General features: G+C 37.6%; 1 protein-coding gene across 1 annotated transcript; it reads right to left on the reverse strand.

The window, feature by feature from the left end:
• Window positions 1-2,761: 2,761 nt before the first annotated feature.
• acaa2 (acetyl-CoA acyltransferase 2) lies at window positions 2,762-18,026 on the reverse strand. Its single transcript, XM_041253874.1, has 10 exons — window positions 17,914-18,026; window positions 14,552-14,718; window positions 13,503-13,631; window positions 12,064-12,180; window positions 11,781-11,928; window positions 6,905-7,080; window positions 5,923-6,052; window positions 4,354-4,424; window positions 3,932-4,086; window positions 2,762-3,824 (listed from the first exon to the last, which is right to left on the reverse strand). The coding sequence occupies exons 1-10, from the start codon at window positions 17,927-17,929 to the stop codon at window positions 3,740-3,742; spliced, it is 1,194 nt and encodes a 397-aa protein (XP_041109808.1). The 5' UTR covers window positions 17,930-18,026; the 3' UTR covers window positions 2,762-3,739.
• Window positions 18,027-18,538: the final 512 nt, after the last annotated feature.

The raw sequence follows: 18,538 nt of genomic DNA on the forward strand, positions 1-18,538 counted from the left end.
AGCTGATTGCCAAGGTCAAAAGGGGGGAAGAGTGTAATGGGCAGTGTTGTGTGATACACTGCTGTTAAGGATTCTGTCCCATCGGCGAGATGACATGAGGTTAAAAAGCTCTAAAACCATGAACGTAGGGAGCCCAGCTCTTTTGCATTGTGATTAAGATGCTCACTTGCAGTGTGTCAGGTTGCCAGTTCACGCCCAGCCTCCACCCTGTTACAACAGTAAACTCATTTCATTGGTGACTTGAGCTGGATTTGAAGGCCTCCAGTGGTGAAATACTATAATAATCTAGTGAATAAGACCACTGACCCACCCAGCCCCCTGCTATGCAATCTGAGCTCACTGCATGCCATTCGGTGGTTGACATGTGGAAAGTCACAAAAAATAGGGGTCCCTGAGACACATAACACACCAACATATGGTTTAATATGGTACTGTAGCACAAAGGCAAAAATCAAAAGTAAAGAAAAAACAAAACTATAAAGTAGCCTGTTGCAAGAACTTAATAAAAATGTCCACTGCTGTACATCCAATAAGATACTACGCCCAACACTTTCTCCTGAGGTAAACTCTATATATACACACACACATTATTTTATATATATATATATATATATATATATATATATATATATATATATATATATATATATATATATATATACACACATATATGATATATATATGTATATATAAATATATATATATATATATATCACATATATATATATATACATATATACATATATATACACATATATATATATATATATATATATATATATATATATATATAAATCTACCACATATATATATACACATATATATATATATATATAATATGATATAATACATATATATATATCTATATATATAGATCGATATATATAAAGTTTTCAAGGAGTTCAGTATGGCTCAGTACACATACATGTTGTTACTATGTGGTTGAGCATGTTGAATACTTGTCATTGATAAAGTTGTTAAGAAATACCACTATATAGTTGTTTAGATACATTTTTATTATCCATTTCATTGTCTATACTAAATTTTAAATGTCCTTACAGTACCAATCAAGAGGACTGAAGATTAACAGATGACCTCCATTCCTGCTGTTCTGCAAATAACCTTTATTATCTCATGTTACACTTGAATCCAGTTCACAGGCTCAACGAGATAAACAGCAAACACTTCACAGCCATTTGCTTAATTATAGAAGAAATTATTTGGAAATAATACAGATTTGGAAAACCTCATTTTTAGTCCTATACTATGTAGCAAACTACACAGATTGTAACTGAAATTCCCAAATTCATCAAAAGATCTAACACACCATCTTGTGGTGAAGAAAACACACTGCTGTATTACAAACATAAAAAAAATAAATGTAAAAAAAAGTATTTGTAGGCAAAAGCTGTCCTGATAGTAACTAATATTTTTTTTTTTCCCACAATACCACTAAATTCCCAGGTCACACTTTTACAACATGAAAAACTACAATGGAATCTAAATGGACCTTCCCACATAAACTATTTAATAACTTCTTGTTCTGTTGACTTGGGCAGTGTGCCAAAGGAAATTCAGGGCACATACATTATGCAAGAATGCTATGTGACGAAAGGAAATAGGCGAAAGTGAGTACTGTATTATCAACACAAACAGTAGAGATTACGTCATCTACTGTACACTCAGTTTACTCTACAGTGAATAAAGAACTTTTGCTTAATCTGAAAAGCCGAAACACTTACTGTTCATACATCGTTACTAAACTACCCAACACTGCTACTACAGAAAATGATCAAAGCCACCTTATTCTGTTTCCTGTGCTACTGTATACACATCTTGCGTTCTTTACCTGTATATCTACTGCTGTAAGAAACATCAGGAACACTTATTTAGCTCAGTGACAAGCCGGCAAGAGGGTTTAAAAGTGGGAGAAAGTTTTGATCTACACTTGGGGTCAATTACAATTGTAGTTGTGTAATTTGTAATTAATTGTAATTCAATGTAATTGTAACTGTAGCTGAACCTTGGCACCTGTGTAATTGTAAAATGTTAAACAAATAAAAGAAGGAAGTCAAAACTATGTTATAATGCTATAAACAAACACCAATGAGTTACATTTGGATGTTAAACTACAGTAGATACTGTAGTTCCTTGAATTGACTCACCCATATACAGACTAAGAAGCTGTGTGTAATACGGTTGCACGCACCTAGATGGTAATGTCCTGCCAGACCTCCGTGTGTGTAAGAGTGGTCTGATGCATGAATCATCACAATGATTTTATTCTCAGTCCAACTCTGTGATACTGGGCGCTCCTCCGCAAGCTGAATGCAGTGCAGCCAAGACCACAAAACTGTCTGCAGATGCATGTGTTGTAAATCCTGTCTGGAAGATTTAATCTTTTAGGAGGGACTGGTGCAACTTTGCATCACCTAAAATCAAATATAGTAAGTCAACAGTTTTCCAACACGTTGGCAGGGAGGCGTACTGTACATGTGCTGTGTACAGGTGTGCAAGGATTGGTGGCGATTTCATATGAACACAGATGAAAATACAAAACAGCCTGGTTTTCTTCCTTGGATCCTGCTGCCCAATATTCTGATATGAATATTGAACTGAATGGGGAACCACAGTTATGTAAAATAAACTATTTTACTTCAGCAATTCAATACTTTAATTCAACATTTAAAAAGCAAAGCTAAAAAATGTGAAAGATGGGTAATTAGAAAGGTGAGAATGCAATAAAATAAAATTAAAAAAGCAAGATTAAATGTTTTTAATGATTATTAGCTTCGACCACGCAAACCATCCTTCAGATTATGTCACAACTTAACAGATCATAAAAGTTATTGTGCAATTAATTGAACCAATCTCGTACTGTAATCAAAAATGATATTCCCTTTGGTATTCACGTAATATAAAATATTGTTTTAGTTGATAAATCACCAATTCATCAGCTACAAGTACTGCACATATTGCTGCTCTTCTATGCAGGTAACTAGAACACTGCATTTCATACAGCTGAGTACAGGCACTAAGAAATAATAAGAAACCATCCTCAGGGATTTTTTGTCTTCAAATTTTATTAACAATTTAACTGAGAACAATTCTTCATACAGCCCCACTAACTGTAACATTCACTGTCACAGTTAATTCACCATTAAGGTACAGACTGAACTAATGTATTCAATTATTCTTCAGTTAAGTAGAAGTGCTACTTGGTTTCAGAGTAATGAAACATCTGCTTTGTTGGGGATTTTTAACATGTTAAATTTTGTGAACGAACAGACAACTTAAGTACATCGTCGGGGAATTACGGCAGCGTGGTTATAAACACAGCCCAACACGTAATACTCGCACAATAGAATGTGAACGATGAAAAGCATGGACATTGGACTCCAAAGCAGCCATCACAATCTTTTTTTGCGGTGATAAGCGAGTTACTGACAGTATGGCATATCATTACATTTTTAAAAACACTTCTAATTACTCATTTTAAAAAGGCACATTCATTTTTACCTCTTTAGCTATCACTTTTGGGTACAAACCAAGTTTAAATACGTATGGCTGAATGCTGCCTTACTAAACAGCTGCACAACAAACTGTTCCATACGGTACAAAATACTGTCAAAATTGCTTGTTAGCATACACAATTTTCCATTTGCAGCTTTCTAAATACAAACAGTAATAGAAGAAAAAAAAAGCGGATAGCGGTGCCCTTCCCTTTTCATGTCTTTGCTCAATGGGTGTTCTCAATGATAATGGCAATGCCCTGCCCGCCACCGATACAGGCTGATCCAACAGCATATTTACCATCGCGGCGCCTGGGAAGAAAAATAAATGAATGGTACTCGCCTCTTGGTCACTGTGTAAACATTTTCAGACTGATACATTGAGGATCACAGTGCAAGGACTATAGTTGCCCGTTTACCTGAGCTCATGCACAAGGTGTGCAGTTATTCTTGAGCCAGAGGCTCCCAGAGGGTGGCCCAAAGCAATGGCACCTCCATTCACATTGGTCTTCTCCGGATCCAGTCCCAGGGCTTTCTCTACAGACAGGTACTGGGGTGCAAACGCCTCGTTTACCTGGATAAGTAGGGGGTATATGGGTCAGGATAAAAACTTTTATAGCAAAGGATGAACATTTGTGCAGTAAAAGTTAAAAAAAGTACAGCAGTTAGTTGTATCCAATATAAAAGAACTGTAGATATCGTTTTTTAAACCTTCAAAGAGTCAAGTCTGGTATTGAAAGCTTTGAAATAAATGTTAAGAATGTCAATGAGAAAATCTCACTGTTTCACTAGAAGAAATGATTGATGCGAACCCCCAAGAGAGCTCTTCTTGTCTACTTACCTCTACCAAATCCATATCCTTAAGAGTAAGTCCAGCTTTCTTTAGAGCTCCGCTGATTGCTGGTACAGGTCCTGAGTTATACATGTTAAAAAAAAAAAAAAAAAAAAACACAACAACAACACACCAAAATCGTTAGATTAAAAGAAAAAAAGTGTAATTTACATTAGTCTAAATGTAAAGACTAAAGTTGACCCCAGTTTGTTTATATTATTAAGTTGTGGTGTTATTGCCATGTACAAAAGACAATTTGCACTGCGCTTTAACATACTGTAATACTTCAGCGTAAATTAAAGCCTTACAAACTGAAGATAATTATTTTAAAAATGACTCTTACAGAGTAGTCAATTTGGGAGACTGTCAGATTTATGATTCCAAGTCAGCAATAGGAAATTTCTAAAAACATGACATTCCTATAATGTACAGTGCAAGAATGTGACATCTTTAGCGCTTTAAATTCAAGCCAACAGATAATATTGTCCAGGTTAAGAAATAAAACACTTGGATTGAATTATGTCTCAAGGGTAACAGAATCAAGCCATTACAGTATATAGCAATTTATTGGCGTTTTACCAAGTTTCACATACCCAAGATTATTTCAGCCTCTTAGTTTACAGTACCTGCACATGCAACTAGATTTAATACATAATCAATATGAAGATTAAGATCGAAGCCTGGATGAATAAAAATGATCACTTACTATCACTCTATCTTGGGATCAGCAATAACAAATAACACAGTCAGCTAAGTGAAATATTCTTGGGGCCAGAGAAACAGAATTTCATAAAACCTGTATAACCAGTGAACATTTCTGTCCCCTCTAAAAAATAAAAAGCAGATTTAAGATTTGTACCAGAAAATATTAACAAACTGTATACAGTTGGAAATTATGAAGATTTCTCCCATAAAATAAATTATTTATTGCTAAAATAACTAATTAATTAAAAAAGCTATTTGGTAGGTGTGAAAAATGCAGTGTTCTATCATTTACAGTTTAAACACTGCACTTTACTAAATGGTCTTATAAACACTAGTGTGTTTGGTACAAGACCTGCCTGCCTATAACTTAAGTGCAAGCAATACGAGTACCCCCTCCAGTGGCATGCTCCATCATTGTGTCCTGAAGACAAGTTCTATTTGCAGTGATTGCTTTGCATTTGTAACTCTCTCAAATGTATATTGAAAACATTTCTTAAATCTGTTAAGTTATACTGCAGTCAATTATTTGCTTTGTAAAATATGACAATTTGTAAAACAAAAAACTATTCTTGACATACAGTATTTCACCTAAATTCCTTATTGTCAGCATCTGCTGGTCACGTAGAACAACATCATAATACTGTATGTTGCAGACATGTATCATTGCGGGGTTGAAAATCCAAAGTCAAATCCAAATCCATTCAAATTTGAGCCAACAGGAGTTCACACAAAACTTGATTTCAATTAAACTTAAAAACCGAGAAGTAAAGAGAAAAGGGGTTGTGTCATGCCCCCCCCCCCCCAATGTAAATGATTACATTTTCTGAAGATTTGTATCAAATCTAAAAATCCAGTATCCCTTGCAACACTTACCAATTCCCATGATGCTGGGATCACACCCAGACGTATGGTAAGCTACAATTCTAGCCAATGGGGTAAGCTTGTGTTGTTTCACAGCATCTTCACTGGCAATCACAACAGCAGCAGCTCCATCAGACACACCCTAAAAGTTACAACAGAAGCATGGGACAGACAGTTGGGTATTTATATGAGAAACCATCATGCCAAGCTGGGTGAGCAGTATTATCTGAAACACTGTCCTGCCTCAAAAGGTCTTGCTCTTTTAACCTGGCTTCGCCTAGAGCAACTGTCGAGCATGCAGGAAGAGTCTTAAAAACCTAGTTATGGTAATGATATTGATATTGATACTCACTGATATTGTAGATTTTCAAAAAATGGTTTAAAAACGTGAACTGCAGGGAATAGTACTACACAGGTACACCACACATGTATTCTCCTACAGTCATACACAAACCTCAAAAATTACATACAGTAAACTCTTTATTGTGACCAGTTCAACAAAGACCAGTTTTCTATTAATTGGTGGGCTGGTATTTAATCCTATAGAACAGAGAGTACCACAGTACATTAATTTATTTAAATATTTCATGGACTCAACACGTAAGGCGAGTAAGAGGAAAGACTTAGCAAGGGCAACTAGGGTTATACATCTTGCACTTACAATGAGCTAGCAAACTCTAGAACACCAGGGACAAGACTGATCAACCAAACTGCATTTTTTGTACAATTTCACCAAATTGTGAAATAAATCATATTAATGTAATAATTATATTATTTACAGTAAATGGGGTTTCAGATGCAACATGGACACCACTCATCGGTCTGAATAATCACTGAGAATGACCCACATAAGTGGAACATTTACTAAAAAGAACACACTATACTAACAACCTCTAATCAGTCCCCCTATTTAAATCATAGATTAGATCGCCCCCCTTTTGTTGTCAGCTGCCTCTGCAACAGTGTGTGGGAGGAGGGGCTGTATAAAACCTACTGAAGCATTTGCCGCAGTGACAGTTCCACCCTTCTTGAAGACTGGCTGCAGTTTGGCCAACTGCTCAAGTGTGGTTTGGGGTCTGGGGTGCTCATCTTGGGTCATGGGCTGTTTCCCTTTGTTCGTTTTCACCTCCACAGCAGCAATCTCTGCATTGAAGTGACCAGCGTCATGAGCTATAAAAAATAATAAATAAATACATTTGGTCTACACATTTCCTCTTCCATTGTAATCAGTTTATGTGCAGTTTCTACAAGGTACAAGCTGAAACCTACACTTCACAAGACATCATTTCCCTGTTACAATATCCTTATTAACAGGGGTTCACACAACTGAAAAAAATGACTTTTCATAAAGGCAGCGAGGGAGCTCATGCTAACAAGATGAGCCATACCTAATCTCTTGATTTTTCCAGGGTTTCCAGGCTCTGTATGGTACCTGGTTCCTGCTTTGGAACTGATGATCCAGATACAAATATCAAGGATCCGGTTCCAGGGAGTACCGTTGTTTTTAATAAAACTGACAATTAAAAAATATCCAGTAAAGTTGCTCTGTGAGGACGTGACCTATAGCCTGGAGATCGCAAGTTAAAATCCAGGCTATGTCACTGCCAACCATGACCAGGAGTTCTGAGGGGGTGGTGGCTCACAATTAGCCCAGCGCCACCTGGAGGGAGGGAGTGCTAGGTCGGCCAGGGTGTCCTCAGCTCACCACACACCAGCGACCCCTGTGGTCTGGCCAGGGGCCTGCGGGCTTGCCTGTAAGCTGCATTGTCCTCCGGTGCCATAGCTCTGGGTGGCTGCATGATGAGTCTACAGTGTAAAGATGCGGGCGGCTGACACCACACGCTTTGGAGGACAGCTTGCGTTAGTCTTCACCCCTCCTGAGTCAGCGCAGGGGTGGTAGCAGTGAGTTGAGCCTAATAATTATAATTGGCGACAACTAAATTTATATATTAAAAAAAAAACAACATAAAACCAAGATCAAACACTTTAAATTTCTGTTAAAAAAAAATGTGATAACTATAATTGACACATTCACACCTAGGAAAAAAGCTACAGCCTTAACTAGACTATCCACATGGCGTGGGAACCAGACTCCAAATACCCAGTTCCAGTGACAGACACCTCAAATGCATATCAAGTCTGTCAACGATCTCCAGGACAGTTCCAATTTAACTAGTCCCTCCCCACTAGCGCCATCCTTGGCTGCTTCATGTTTTTATTAAAAAAAAAAAAAAGTGAATCTGATGACTGGCCACAATTCTCATTCAAGAATCTGACGACTGCACACAATTCTCATTCCGGAATCCAATGTGGACATCTAGCTGATTACTTTGCATCTCACTGTTCATACTCTCATATCCTGACTGTTGCTTGGCTTTGTTTTTTAGCCGAGTGTAAGTGGGGTGCTATCCCAAATGTTGCATGTATGCGGTTTTTCTTTCCCCACAAGTGAGCCTTTTAGCTATTGCACTAATTAAACATAAATTGAAAAATCCTGCTGATCCCTTCACATGACTAGTGATTACTTTGGCTGTCAAGCAAATTTCTACAGCCAAAGCTGGATTTAAACTGACAAAAGACCGCATGGTGCTTGGTGATGAGGTTGACTGTTTAGTTGCAAGTTGAGATGTAACAGTTGAACTTGTAGTCGGCATGGAAGATACAATTGATGTGGTACTGACAGTTGACATTGATGGCATTAAGAAATCACCAATTCCTGGCCCTGCTTTCCCATACTGTTTCATGTAGTCCTGAAGCTTCTTGCCTTTATAAATAAATGTTAAATTAATTAATTTGTTTATGTGTTGCAATAATGATAAACTGAGTGTGCATACAACATTTGGTTAGAGCTGAAAAAAACTGAGCTGGCCCAGACTCCCTAAATATTGAAACCTGAAGTTACATTTTTGGAATTTAGTGGTTTACCTATTCAGATAAACTAACACAATATGTTAAAGAGAACTTCAAAAGGAACCTAGAACAAATCGGCATATTTTGGTCTTTTTAATGTAATAGTAGCTCTAAATAAGCATTCAGTATGTTTACAGAGAATAAGGCAAGGAAGAAAACACAATGACAAGTGTGCTATTTTTTTCATATTAGCATAAAAGCATTCGGCAGACTTCAGACAATCAATCAAAACACGGTAGGTCAAGTTTAAAAGTCATTACAATGTTTCATTTATTCTGCAGTTTTACTTTCTACGGTTTTTAAAACATCAATAAACTGTCAGTGTCACGACCAATGGCGCTAAAGCAGGTACACACATAGCAACAGTGGAGCTAAGATGGGATGCACATAACAACACAACTCTGACATGTCACATGACTCAGGGATGCACATAGCAACAAAACACTGACACGTCATGTGATTCAGGGGGGTGAATTTGACATGACAGCGGAAGATTCTGCGTACACAATGATTTGACCCTGACAATATAGCTTTACCAGACATCATATCAAATCAGCCAAGAAGGTGGTCAACAAAGAATTTGCCGTTATAAAAAATCCTGCAAAAAAATTTATTTTCGAAGGCTGTGCTGCATTGTTAATCCTCCTATTGCCTTATCTATTGAAGTGCTGTAACACTTCCTCCTGGGACATGTCTCTGTGGACATATAGCAGGGCAAAGCCATTCAGTCTATTTTTACCCATACTGCTACGACAGCAATCAAACATATCGGAAGGATGCACTCCTTTAAACTCTTTCTACAGGATGAAAAGGAATCATCGGAATCTTGATATTTGCAGTGGAATAAAGTGGAAAAACACGGATTTTCAATACTGTTGGAGAATTGTTTGTTTTACACTTGGGGAAGGGAAAAAACATAAGGCTTTTTTTTGAGAACCAAATCAATACACTTATCATTTATCACCATCAACACAGGCAATGTTGTTTTAAATTTACTTAAATATACTTGTTCAATAAAACTGCTTCTGGTATACAGAGGTCAAGGTTGAACGCAATGCACTGTCACATTCATGCTGGAAAGTAGCTGCAGTTCACTTCAGTGTCCAGTGTGTTCCTACCACTGAACAAGCGGTTTAAAGATGCCGAAAACGACAGAAAAAAATCACCCATAAGATCGGGTCAAGGAGCTTGGCCATCCAGATAGCAAAGACTAACTCATAGCTCAACTAATAGGAATACTATTTTTAGTTTTTTTATTATTATTACTACACAGAAGTATCTGTAATGTTTAAAGTAAAATGGTGCGTCTGTTTATAGTGTATGATAAAGCAGCAGACGGAGACATTGCCAGGTTCGATGAATAACCAATTTATTTGTTGAATTAAAACACTGTCCATGTTTGGGCCCAGGCCATGCCACAGTAACAGCCCCCATCTTTCCTACTCACTGACTCACACGTTCCCTCACACACAGTCTCAGGTTCTCGTTATACACCCCTTTCAGGCTTCGTTCTCACACAGGCCCTCTTCCACTCTAATTGTCTCGTCTCATCCCATTCGTTCACTCACCACTCGAACCCACCACTCTCTCTCCTCATTCCCATGCAAGCGGTATTTATACCCTCCCATTCGGCTGCTCCTGCCCACTCCGCTCAGACTGACCAACCAGGTCTATCCCTGCTCCTTTCTCCATTCTATGTGGCATGGTTGCACCCTTACACTACATGCAACACATACACAGGACAAGACAGAAAAGACACACAAACGAGACACATAAAAGTCCAGCAGACTTCCTTAGAATTTAAAACGGTACTATGAAACTGACAGTAAATAATGTAAGAAATCACAGAATCAGCATCAAACTGAATGAAACCCATACAAATAAAGCAAACTCAGCTGCCCGAACATGTCTGTATGGCGTGAAGTTTCAATACCCCAGCAGTCTAATTTCTATACATCCTGAGATCACAATAATGTTATGAAGAAATGGCAAAACATATATAACATGTCAATTATGTCACTCTTAAATTATAGTGGGCATTTGTTTTTTTTGTTTTTTTAGATACTTTTTTTGTTTTCTTTAAACGTACCTGGCTGATTTTACATCTGCCTCAATGTACGCTATGCGTACATTGAGGCAGATGTAAAATACACACGATTGTAACACCCCCTCAAAAAAAGAGGATTTATTGTACAGCCGTGGAAAAAACTAATAAAACAACTGTCACTTTAATGACAGTATAGAAAGCAAGTGCTTAGTTTCGCTGTGACCTCCAGAATCTTCTACTGGTGCAAATGTATTTTAATAATTCCGTCTAAGAGAACAGTACTGTAGCGTTCAACGAACTGCACCACTCTGCTCCTTCTTACCGGTTTCACAGCCCCCTTGAGCCAGTCAGACTTTCCCGCACAGTGGAGGTCAGCCCTGGTGCAAAGAGGTGCATCTATACCAATCTACTGATGCCTACCTTGCAGCTTGCAACACTGCCTAAGCCCGCGAAAATGTATAATGTACAGCCTTTTTAGTGCTATACATATGTAAGGCTTTTGAAACGCTTGCCTACATATTGCCCTTACCTTGTAGCTCTTTAACTTGGCATGTGGCCCGAAATACACCCATGCCAGGGAGTAACTAGCTTTTCAGAAATCAGAGTGCAGCTGTGTCTGATAAAACCAGGTGATAAAGCTCTTTGCTCAGAAAACAAACATCTCTGATGCCATGAGAGCCGAGACATACCATCGCTGTGCCATGACAGCTCAGAAGAGAAACATCTACACTGATGCCATGGCTCAGAAAATCTACACCTACACCAGCTCAGACATACCACCTCTGAAGCCTTGTGTATGCATTACATGTGTTTTGTTCCTGATTTACTTTGTTCCTGAATAAGTTATTTAGAGTGAAACTGCCTGAAGGCTGACATATTATTTTTAAGAATTCATTGTGCTTTCCACACTCACCGGCTTTCCACCTCTGCTGTGTTTTGTGTGCGTATTTGTCGCAGTCTTCCCTGCTGATCTCGTATTGGACAGCCAGGTTCTCAGCAGTTATTCCCATTGGGATTTTAATATGCAGATCCGTCAGGCCTGCCCATAGAGTGTCTTCCAACTTTAAAGAAACACAATTACAAAAAACTTGTAATCTAAAACGACATACATATCTGACAAGAGGAAAATGAGCAAAAAGGTAACCAACGTAAACAACAAATTATTTATTGGTTTGCATTGCAAATAATTTCTGCACCTTGAGATCAACTCCTAACTTGGTTCCGAAGCGGATGTTGCGAACTGCATAGGGGGCCTGGCTCATACTCTCTGACCCACCACAGAGCACAACCTCAGACTCCTTCAGACATATTTCCTATGCCAAAAAGAAAACAAAAACACATGAGACATGAGATTTTTTTGGTGTTTAAGATATCAGAATATTTATACACTTTCTCACCAAGTAAAAATATACTACTAGTTTACAAATGCTGGCTAAGACCTGGCAGGGGTGCAACAGAGGTGAACACATCACCCCCAGTCTTGCGCAGCTGTGCTGGCTACCTGTAAAGTTCAGGATTACTTTCAAAACTCTCCTGCTCACCTACAATGCCCTTCATCACACAGGTCCCGAGTGCCTCCTCAATCTGCTGACTCGCTATGTCCCTGCCCTCAAGCTGAGGTCCTCCAACTCTGACTGCTTGTTATCCCCAAGCAAAAGTGCACCACACTTGGAGTACATTCGTTAGCTTCATAGCTCCGACTCTGTGGAACTCTCTCTCAGCTTTGATGCATGATGCTCCCACCGTCGCTTGCTTAAATCAACTCTTAAGACCCACTTGTTCTTTTTTGTTTTCCATGCTCTTTAATTCCGATATCTTATATCATGCCACAATGTTATCATCCTAGCCTTGTATTTAATGTATTAAGCATTGTTTTTCACTGTATGTAATGTATTATGCATTTTTCACTGTACTTAATGTATTATGCTTTTTTATACTATATCTAGTAAAGTGCTTTGTGATGGTGGTCCACTATGAAAGGCGCTATATAAAATAAAGGCTGATTGATTGATTGATGCATTTTGTTAGGTCACCTTTAATTTGAGCGATTCTAATAAAGACCGTGACTAAACAATGGGTAACCCTATCAAATGTTAAAACTTTTCATACCTCACCAAATTGTTCTACATGCTTTTTTGATGAAACCCACAGTTTCTAACTCATTTATTTAAAAGTTTTTGAACACTGCACTCCTTCAACACTGAAGTCTTGTAGGAAAAACTGCAGGCTACTCCAATAAACTTACACAAAGCTATTTAGTGCTATGAGTTAAAATGAAGTTTGATATTCATTGAACTGTTGGTAGTTTTTTTTTTTTTTTTTTTTTTCAAGAACAAATTTCACAAACAAACACTACAAAATTAGTCAAAATAAGAGACTTTGATCAAGTATATTTGTAGCATGCATCTCCTGCCACATCAGTAAATACAGTAACATGTAAAAGCAGAACATGACCAAAATCCACAGAATGTACTTGTTAAAATCTAACTGACATACATACACAAAGACAGACAGGTATCACCATATCCCAGTTAGAGATTCTGAGCCCCAATGCTTTATATAAAAGCATCCATAGCTCTAGTAGTGATCCCAGGATTTAACACTTCTAAACAACGATTGATTCCAGTTTAGTTACCTGTGCTCCACTGATGATGGACTGGAAGCCAGAACCACAGAGACGATTTACTGTGAGAGCTGGGACTGGAATCGGGACTCCAGCACGCAAGCCGACATGTCTGGAAATGTAGGCTGCATCCGAGGAGCTCTGCAGCAGAGAAATACATCCAAACAGATGGCTTTACATAATTCACAAGAACCAGAAAACAAACTTTTAGATTCTAGGTTATAGGCGGTTTTCGTCTGTCTGGATTAGACTTCAGCATGAACTGTGGTAGATATTCTAATCTATCCCCACCGGGGACAACAGCCAACTTTAGAAATCCACCTCAAATTTCTAAGTTATCTGCCAAAACAGCATGGGGTTTAGCAAGGGAAGCAGCAATTGTCTTTCATGTCAAGATAAAGTTAGAATTTCTGAAGGCACTGGACAGGCAGAAAACTGCCTAATGATATATATTTTTTAATAATATCCATAGGAAATATTATGACAGGAAGGAAGGTGTTGAAGGGGTAAAGACAATTTAATTCTGCAACCAGCTGCTTGCACTAATGAGTTATACTTTGCAGTTAGATATGATTTTTAGCTATGAAAACTAAATTATTTCGTTAGCTATAACCCTTAAAAATCAGTTGAAATTGTGAATCCCGCAGCTTGTCTTATTAAAAGCTGAATATAACATTAAAACGGGAAGCAACTCAAATTGGTATGTAGTGTGAGGTTTACTCTCATCCCTGTTGTCATCACTGTTATGTGCAGGCAGTAACACAGTATTCTTGTAACAGTATTTTTTTGATTAAATGATTACAGTTGCAGTCTGTGATATAGATGCCCATCCTGCCCCTTTCAGTAATCTTGTGAAATGTCACATGATTCAATTTGTATGTCTAACATTGCCTTATGATAGGTCTGTTTTATTTTCAAATAGTAACTTATAAAATGGGCTCAGCCTGCAAGAGCTTGCCATTGTCAGTCTGTTTCCAAGATGGATTCAGAGCGACAGGTTTAAACAATTTATCATGTTTTTCTAATGATTTTAAAAGTTGTCTGAACAACAGCTGAAGTACCTGCATGACATTGCCAACAATGACACTATTCACAATCTCAGGAGCCACATTGCCTGCAGCTAGGGCAGCCTTGGCAGCATGTTCAGCAAGGTCAGTAGCACTGTGGTCCTTCAGCAGACCTCCATAAGCGCCAAAAGGTGTACGTTTGGCAGACACAATAAATACACCTGAAATACAAAAATAAATAAATGAATACATACATACATACATACATACATACAACTGTATGCATAGCTTGTATGTTTCACCTCAGGTCATGCTCTTATTTTCTGGAAGCACTTCCCTCCGTAGGTCACTGTACCCGCGAATTTTATGAATTACGGTTGGAATTACCAGTCAAATCCTACTAATAGGGTTCGTGTTGTATTTCGTCCGTTCAATTTTTGTGTACTAGTTTTACAAGGTCAAAATGACAAATATATTTGAATATGTTATGAATAGTTAGTGTACATACATTTGGTTAGCCGTTTCGAGCGTGTAAAGCAGGGGTCTCCAACCCTGGTCCTGGAGAGCTACTGTGGCTGCTGGTTTTAGTTTCAACCAATCTCTAAATTACTTAAATTAACAAGTTATTGGCTTAATTAGTCAACATTAACAGGTGTTTGAGATCGTTAGTCATTGATGATGTAAAGACACCAATAAAAACTGCTGGATAGGGGCTCTCCAGGACCAGGGTTAGAGACCCCTGGTGTAAAGCATCTCTCTTTACTACGGCTTCACTTTTGAAAGTGAAGTGCCTTCCCATCTGACACACATGCACAACAATGACTTGGTTGTATAATTACACATAACCTGCTAAACGGCTGCTGAAATTATGAACACAGATTATATTTTTCTGTAAACTCCAGGTTGTGAGCTTCATTAACACACTGCACTTACTAATGTACTTTTTAAACAAAAAAGTGGGGTTGCACACACTTACATTTTATTTCTTGAAAGGTTGTTTTTTTTCATACAATGCAGTGTACCCAAGTAGTCTATTGAAAATATTCACTTTCTCCAAACCTAAACATTGCTAAACTTCTATGGAATCCTGACTGCAATAATATCTATTAATATGACGTTTATATATATATATATATATATTGCAAACTGTATATAAACGAGTTGATTACCTGTTAAACGTTTAGTTTTACCTGTTTCCTAGTCTTTTTTCGAATCTTTCTGATCCCTGTTTCTTGCACTGTTGAGGTAGGTGCCTGTGTGCTGTGACCTTTCAACTTTTTTTTTTTTTTTTTTTTTTTTTTTTTTTTTTTTTAAGGGGCAGTGCTGTAGGAGGCTACTCGGAAACAACCAACCATTCACAAAGATAAGGTAAATAATGAACTTAAAAATAACGTATTTTTAATGAAAATGTGTTTCAACACTTTACATCCATTTATCGACTAAGTTACTCGGTAACTTCACTGCAAAAAGGTCAGCGAGTCATAGAACTTTGTCTGGTCCAGTGGTTAAAGAAACGTGTTTATAAACAGGAGCTCCCCGGGTTCAAATCCCAGCTCAGCCACTGACTCATTGTGTCACCCCAAGCAAGTCACTTAACCTCCTTGTGCTCCCTCTTTCGGGTGAGACGTTGTTGTAAGTGACTCTGCAGCGAATACATAATTCACACACCCTAGTCTCGTATCTTGTAAAGAGCTTTATGATAGTGGTCCACTATAAGAGGCGCTATAAATATTATTATTATTATGGCACAACATGGTTATCATTGCGCTGACGCAATATATTTAAAAAAAAAAAGTTTTCGGAGCAGCGTACTTGAAAGCGAGTCACGCAAATGGCTCCCCGAAGGGAAGCACACCACTTGTTTGGAAGGTTACTACTGCTTTTGCTGTTTATTACTGTGTATTGTTGTTTAGTTACTGTATTTATGTATGATTACCAGTTATCTTCTCTTTATTTACAGTATCTATTTGTTTATTTATTACTGACTTTCCCCTCCATTTAGATCCACCTATTTCAGGAACAATTATTTGTTTCTTTGTATTATTTTAAAAACCTTGCGTTTCGGTTAGCGTTATTAACTTGAATGTGCCTTTTGCAGTGCAACTTGGACAAAGTGCAAGCCCACTACGGCTTACATGGACTGTAACGTGCCGGAATTAATCCTGTCGTTTGATTTTATTTGGGAATTTGATACTTGTTTACACATTTTTGCACATCTTTTTTTTTTTTTTTTTTTTTTTTTCACTTGGTGTTTTTGTGGTTTTATATTTGTTTATTTTTCTCTTCAAGTTTTATATTTTACATGTATCTTTGTGTAGTTGTCACATTCCCTGTGTCTGTCATTTTCCATGCTCTTCGTGGTGTGGTTGTCTTTGTATCGTTTTGAACTTCTCTACACATCCTAAATACTTAATGTTTCTTTTTTAACTTCAACCTCACCTGTTCAACCATAGAAACCTGATATTTACTTATTTTTAATTCAACTACATCTGAAATAAGGTTATTCAACTTCAAAATTCCCCCCTGCCCTAACCATGTCAGGCGCACCATTTGGACATGTTCTTTCAATCAAAGCAGACGCGCTAAACAATTTGACGTCACTGGAATGACGAAGAAGGGCACCGGGACGAGAAATACTCTCGTTACAGTTTTCCATGCAAGTATCGAAAAAAATGTCGCTGCGAGCTGAAACTTTTTAAAAGTCAACTTAAACCGTTATCCATAGCGTTTGTCGCATATATTTTCTTATTCGCATACGTTTTACCGACTTTAAAAGTTGGATTGAAAAAGGCTTTTTATCGCTGTCAGAGTCCAAGATTATTCAAAGTTTACTGGACTAATAAACCGCAGTATCTGGAATACAAAGATAAATATAAAGCAATTGACAGTAAAACAAGTTATGTTTTCGTTGTATAACATTAAAACACAAACAAGGAGGACGAGGAGGCTGTGTGGTCTAGTGGTTATTGTAACTAGGCGATCCCAGGTTCAAATCCCTCACTGTGTGACCTTGGCTTAAGCAAGTCACTTAATCTCCTTGTGCTCCGTCTCAGGTGAGACCTTGTGGTAAATGACTCTGCAGCTGATGCATAGTTCACACACCCTAGACTGTATGTCGCCTTGCATAAATAAAAACCCGTAATAATAACATACTGTAGATGGCATTTAAAAACGATACATAATCCGTAGCTGATGTGGTAAAATCATCCAACCCACCCACGTTTCAAACGCTGCATACAACTGTGCAATGTCAAATCTTCTATTTTCTCCCTGTGCTGATAACGTTAACATTTAGAAAAACATGTTTTAAAACCATCTTTATGGAAGCCAGTTCTACATAGAATTCCAGCTATCAAAACTAAACGGTTTGTCATATGTAAGCATGGATATTATAAGCAACTTTCTTAAATATTTACCTCTAATAAGCGACATTGTGTTGGTCTCCTGCTGCTAGATAGTCTCTGGAGGTCACACCGTCTGCTTTTGTATATATTCAGCGCTTTAAAACTCTTCGGCGCGACCTTTTACCTACATCTATGGGCAGGGTTGCCAAGTACTTTTTATAAAACCTCGCCCACTTATTCCTCAAGCCAATTAGGAGCTAAAGTTGAAAAAAGTTAGTACTATATTGGAAGAATAACATTCAACACAAACATCAACGCCCACTTGTTATTTATGTAATTTAAATTCTATCACAACGTATAGAGAATATAATGCAGGGTTTATGTGGTGACGATTTTTAACTATTACAAAAGCAGAAATGTATTGGTATTAAATCTTTAGCGCAGTAAAAAAACAAAAAAAATAGAGTTAAATAGACCCATTTTTGTACATATCTTATTTTATGGAAGTTGTAGAACGTAATAAACTGAAAAAATATAGCATTGTTCTTATATTGCGTTTCTGGTTTTTATTATATAATGTCTGGATTCGATTAACAAACGAAAGTGCTGACGTTAATTTGCATCTCTGATATACCTCATCTGAGAGAATGGTGCTCTATCCAGCGCTTTTTCGATGAAGAAATAAAGAATAAAGCTG

The sequence above is a fragment of the Polyodon spathula genome, chromosome 1 (assembly GCF_017654505.1).
Source record: "Polyodon spathula isolate WHYD16114869_AA chromosome 1, ASM1765450v1, whole genome shotgun sequence".
Lineage (NCBI taxonomy): Eukaryota > Metazoa > Chordata > Actinopteri > Acipenseriformes > Polyodontidae > Polyodon > Polyodon spathula.

Bases quoted from the DNA above. Each gene is read 5' to 3' on its own strand.
- acaa2 (XM_041253874.1), bottom strand. The intron at 6,053-6,904 runs GTAGGTTTTATA...TGTAACTTTTAG, and splicing joins TCACTGCGGCAAATGCTTCA to GGTGTGTCTGATGGAGCTGC. The intron at 4,087-4,353 runs GTAAGTAGACAA...CTACTTATCCAG, and splicing joins AGGATATGGATTTGGTAGAG to GTAAACGAGGCGTTTGCACC.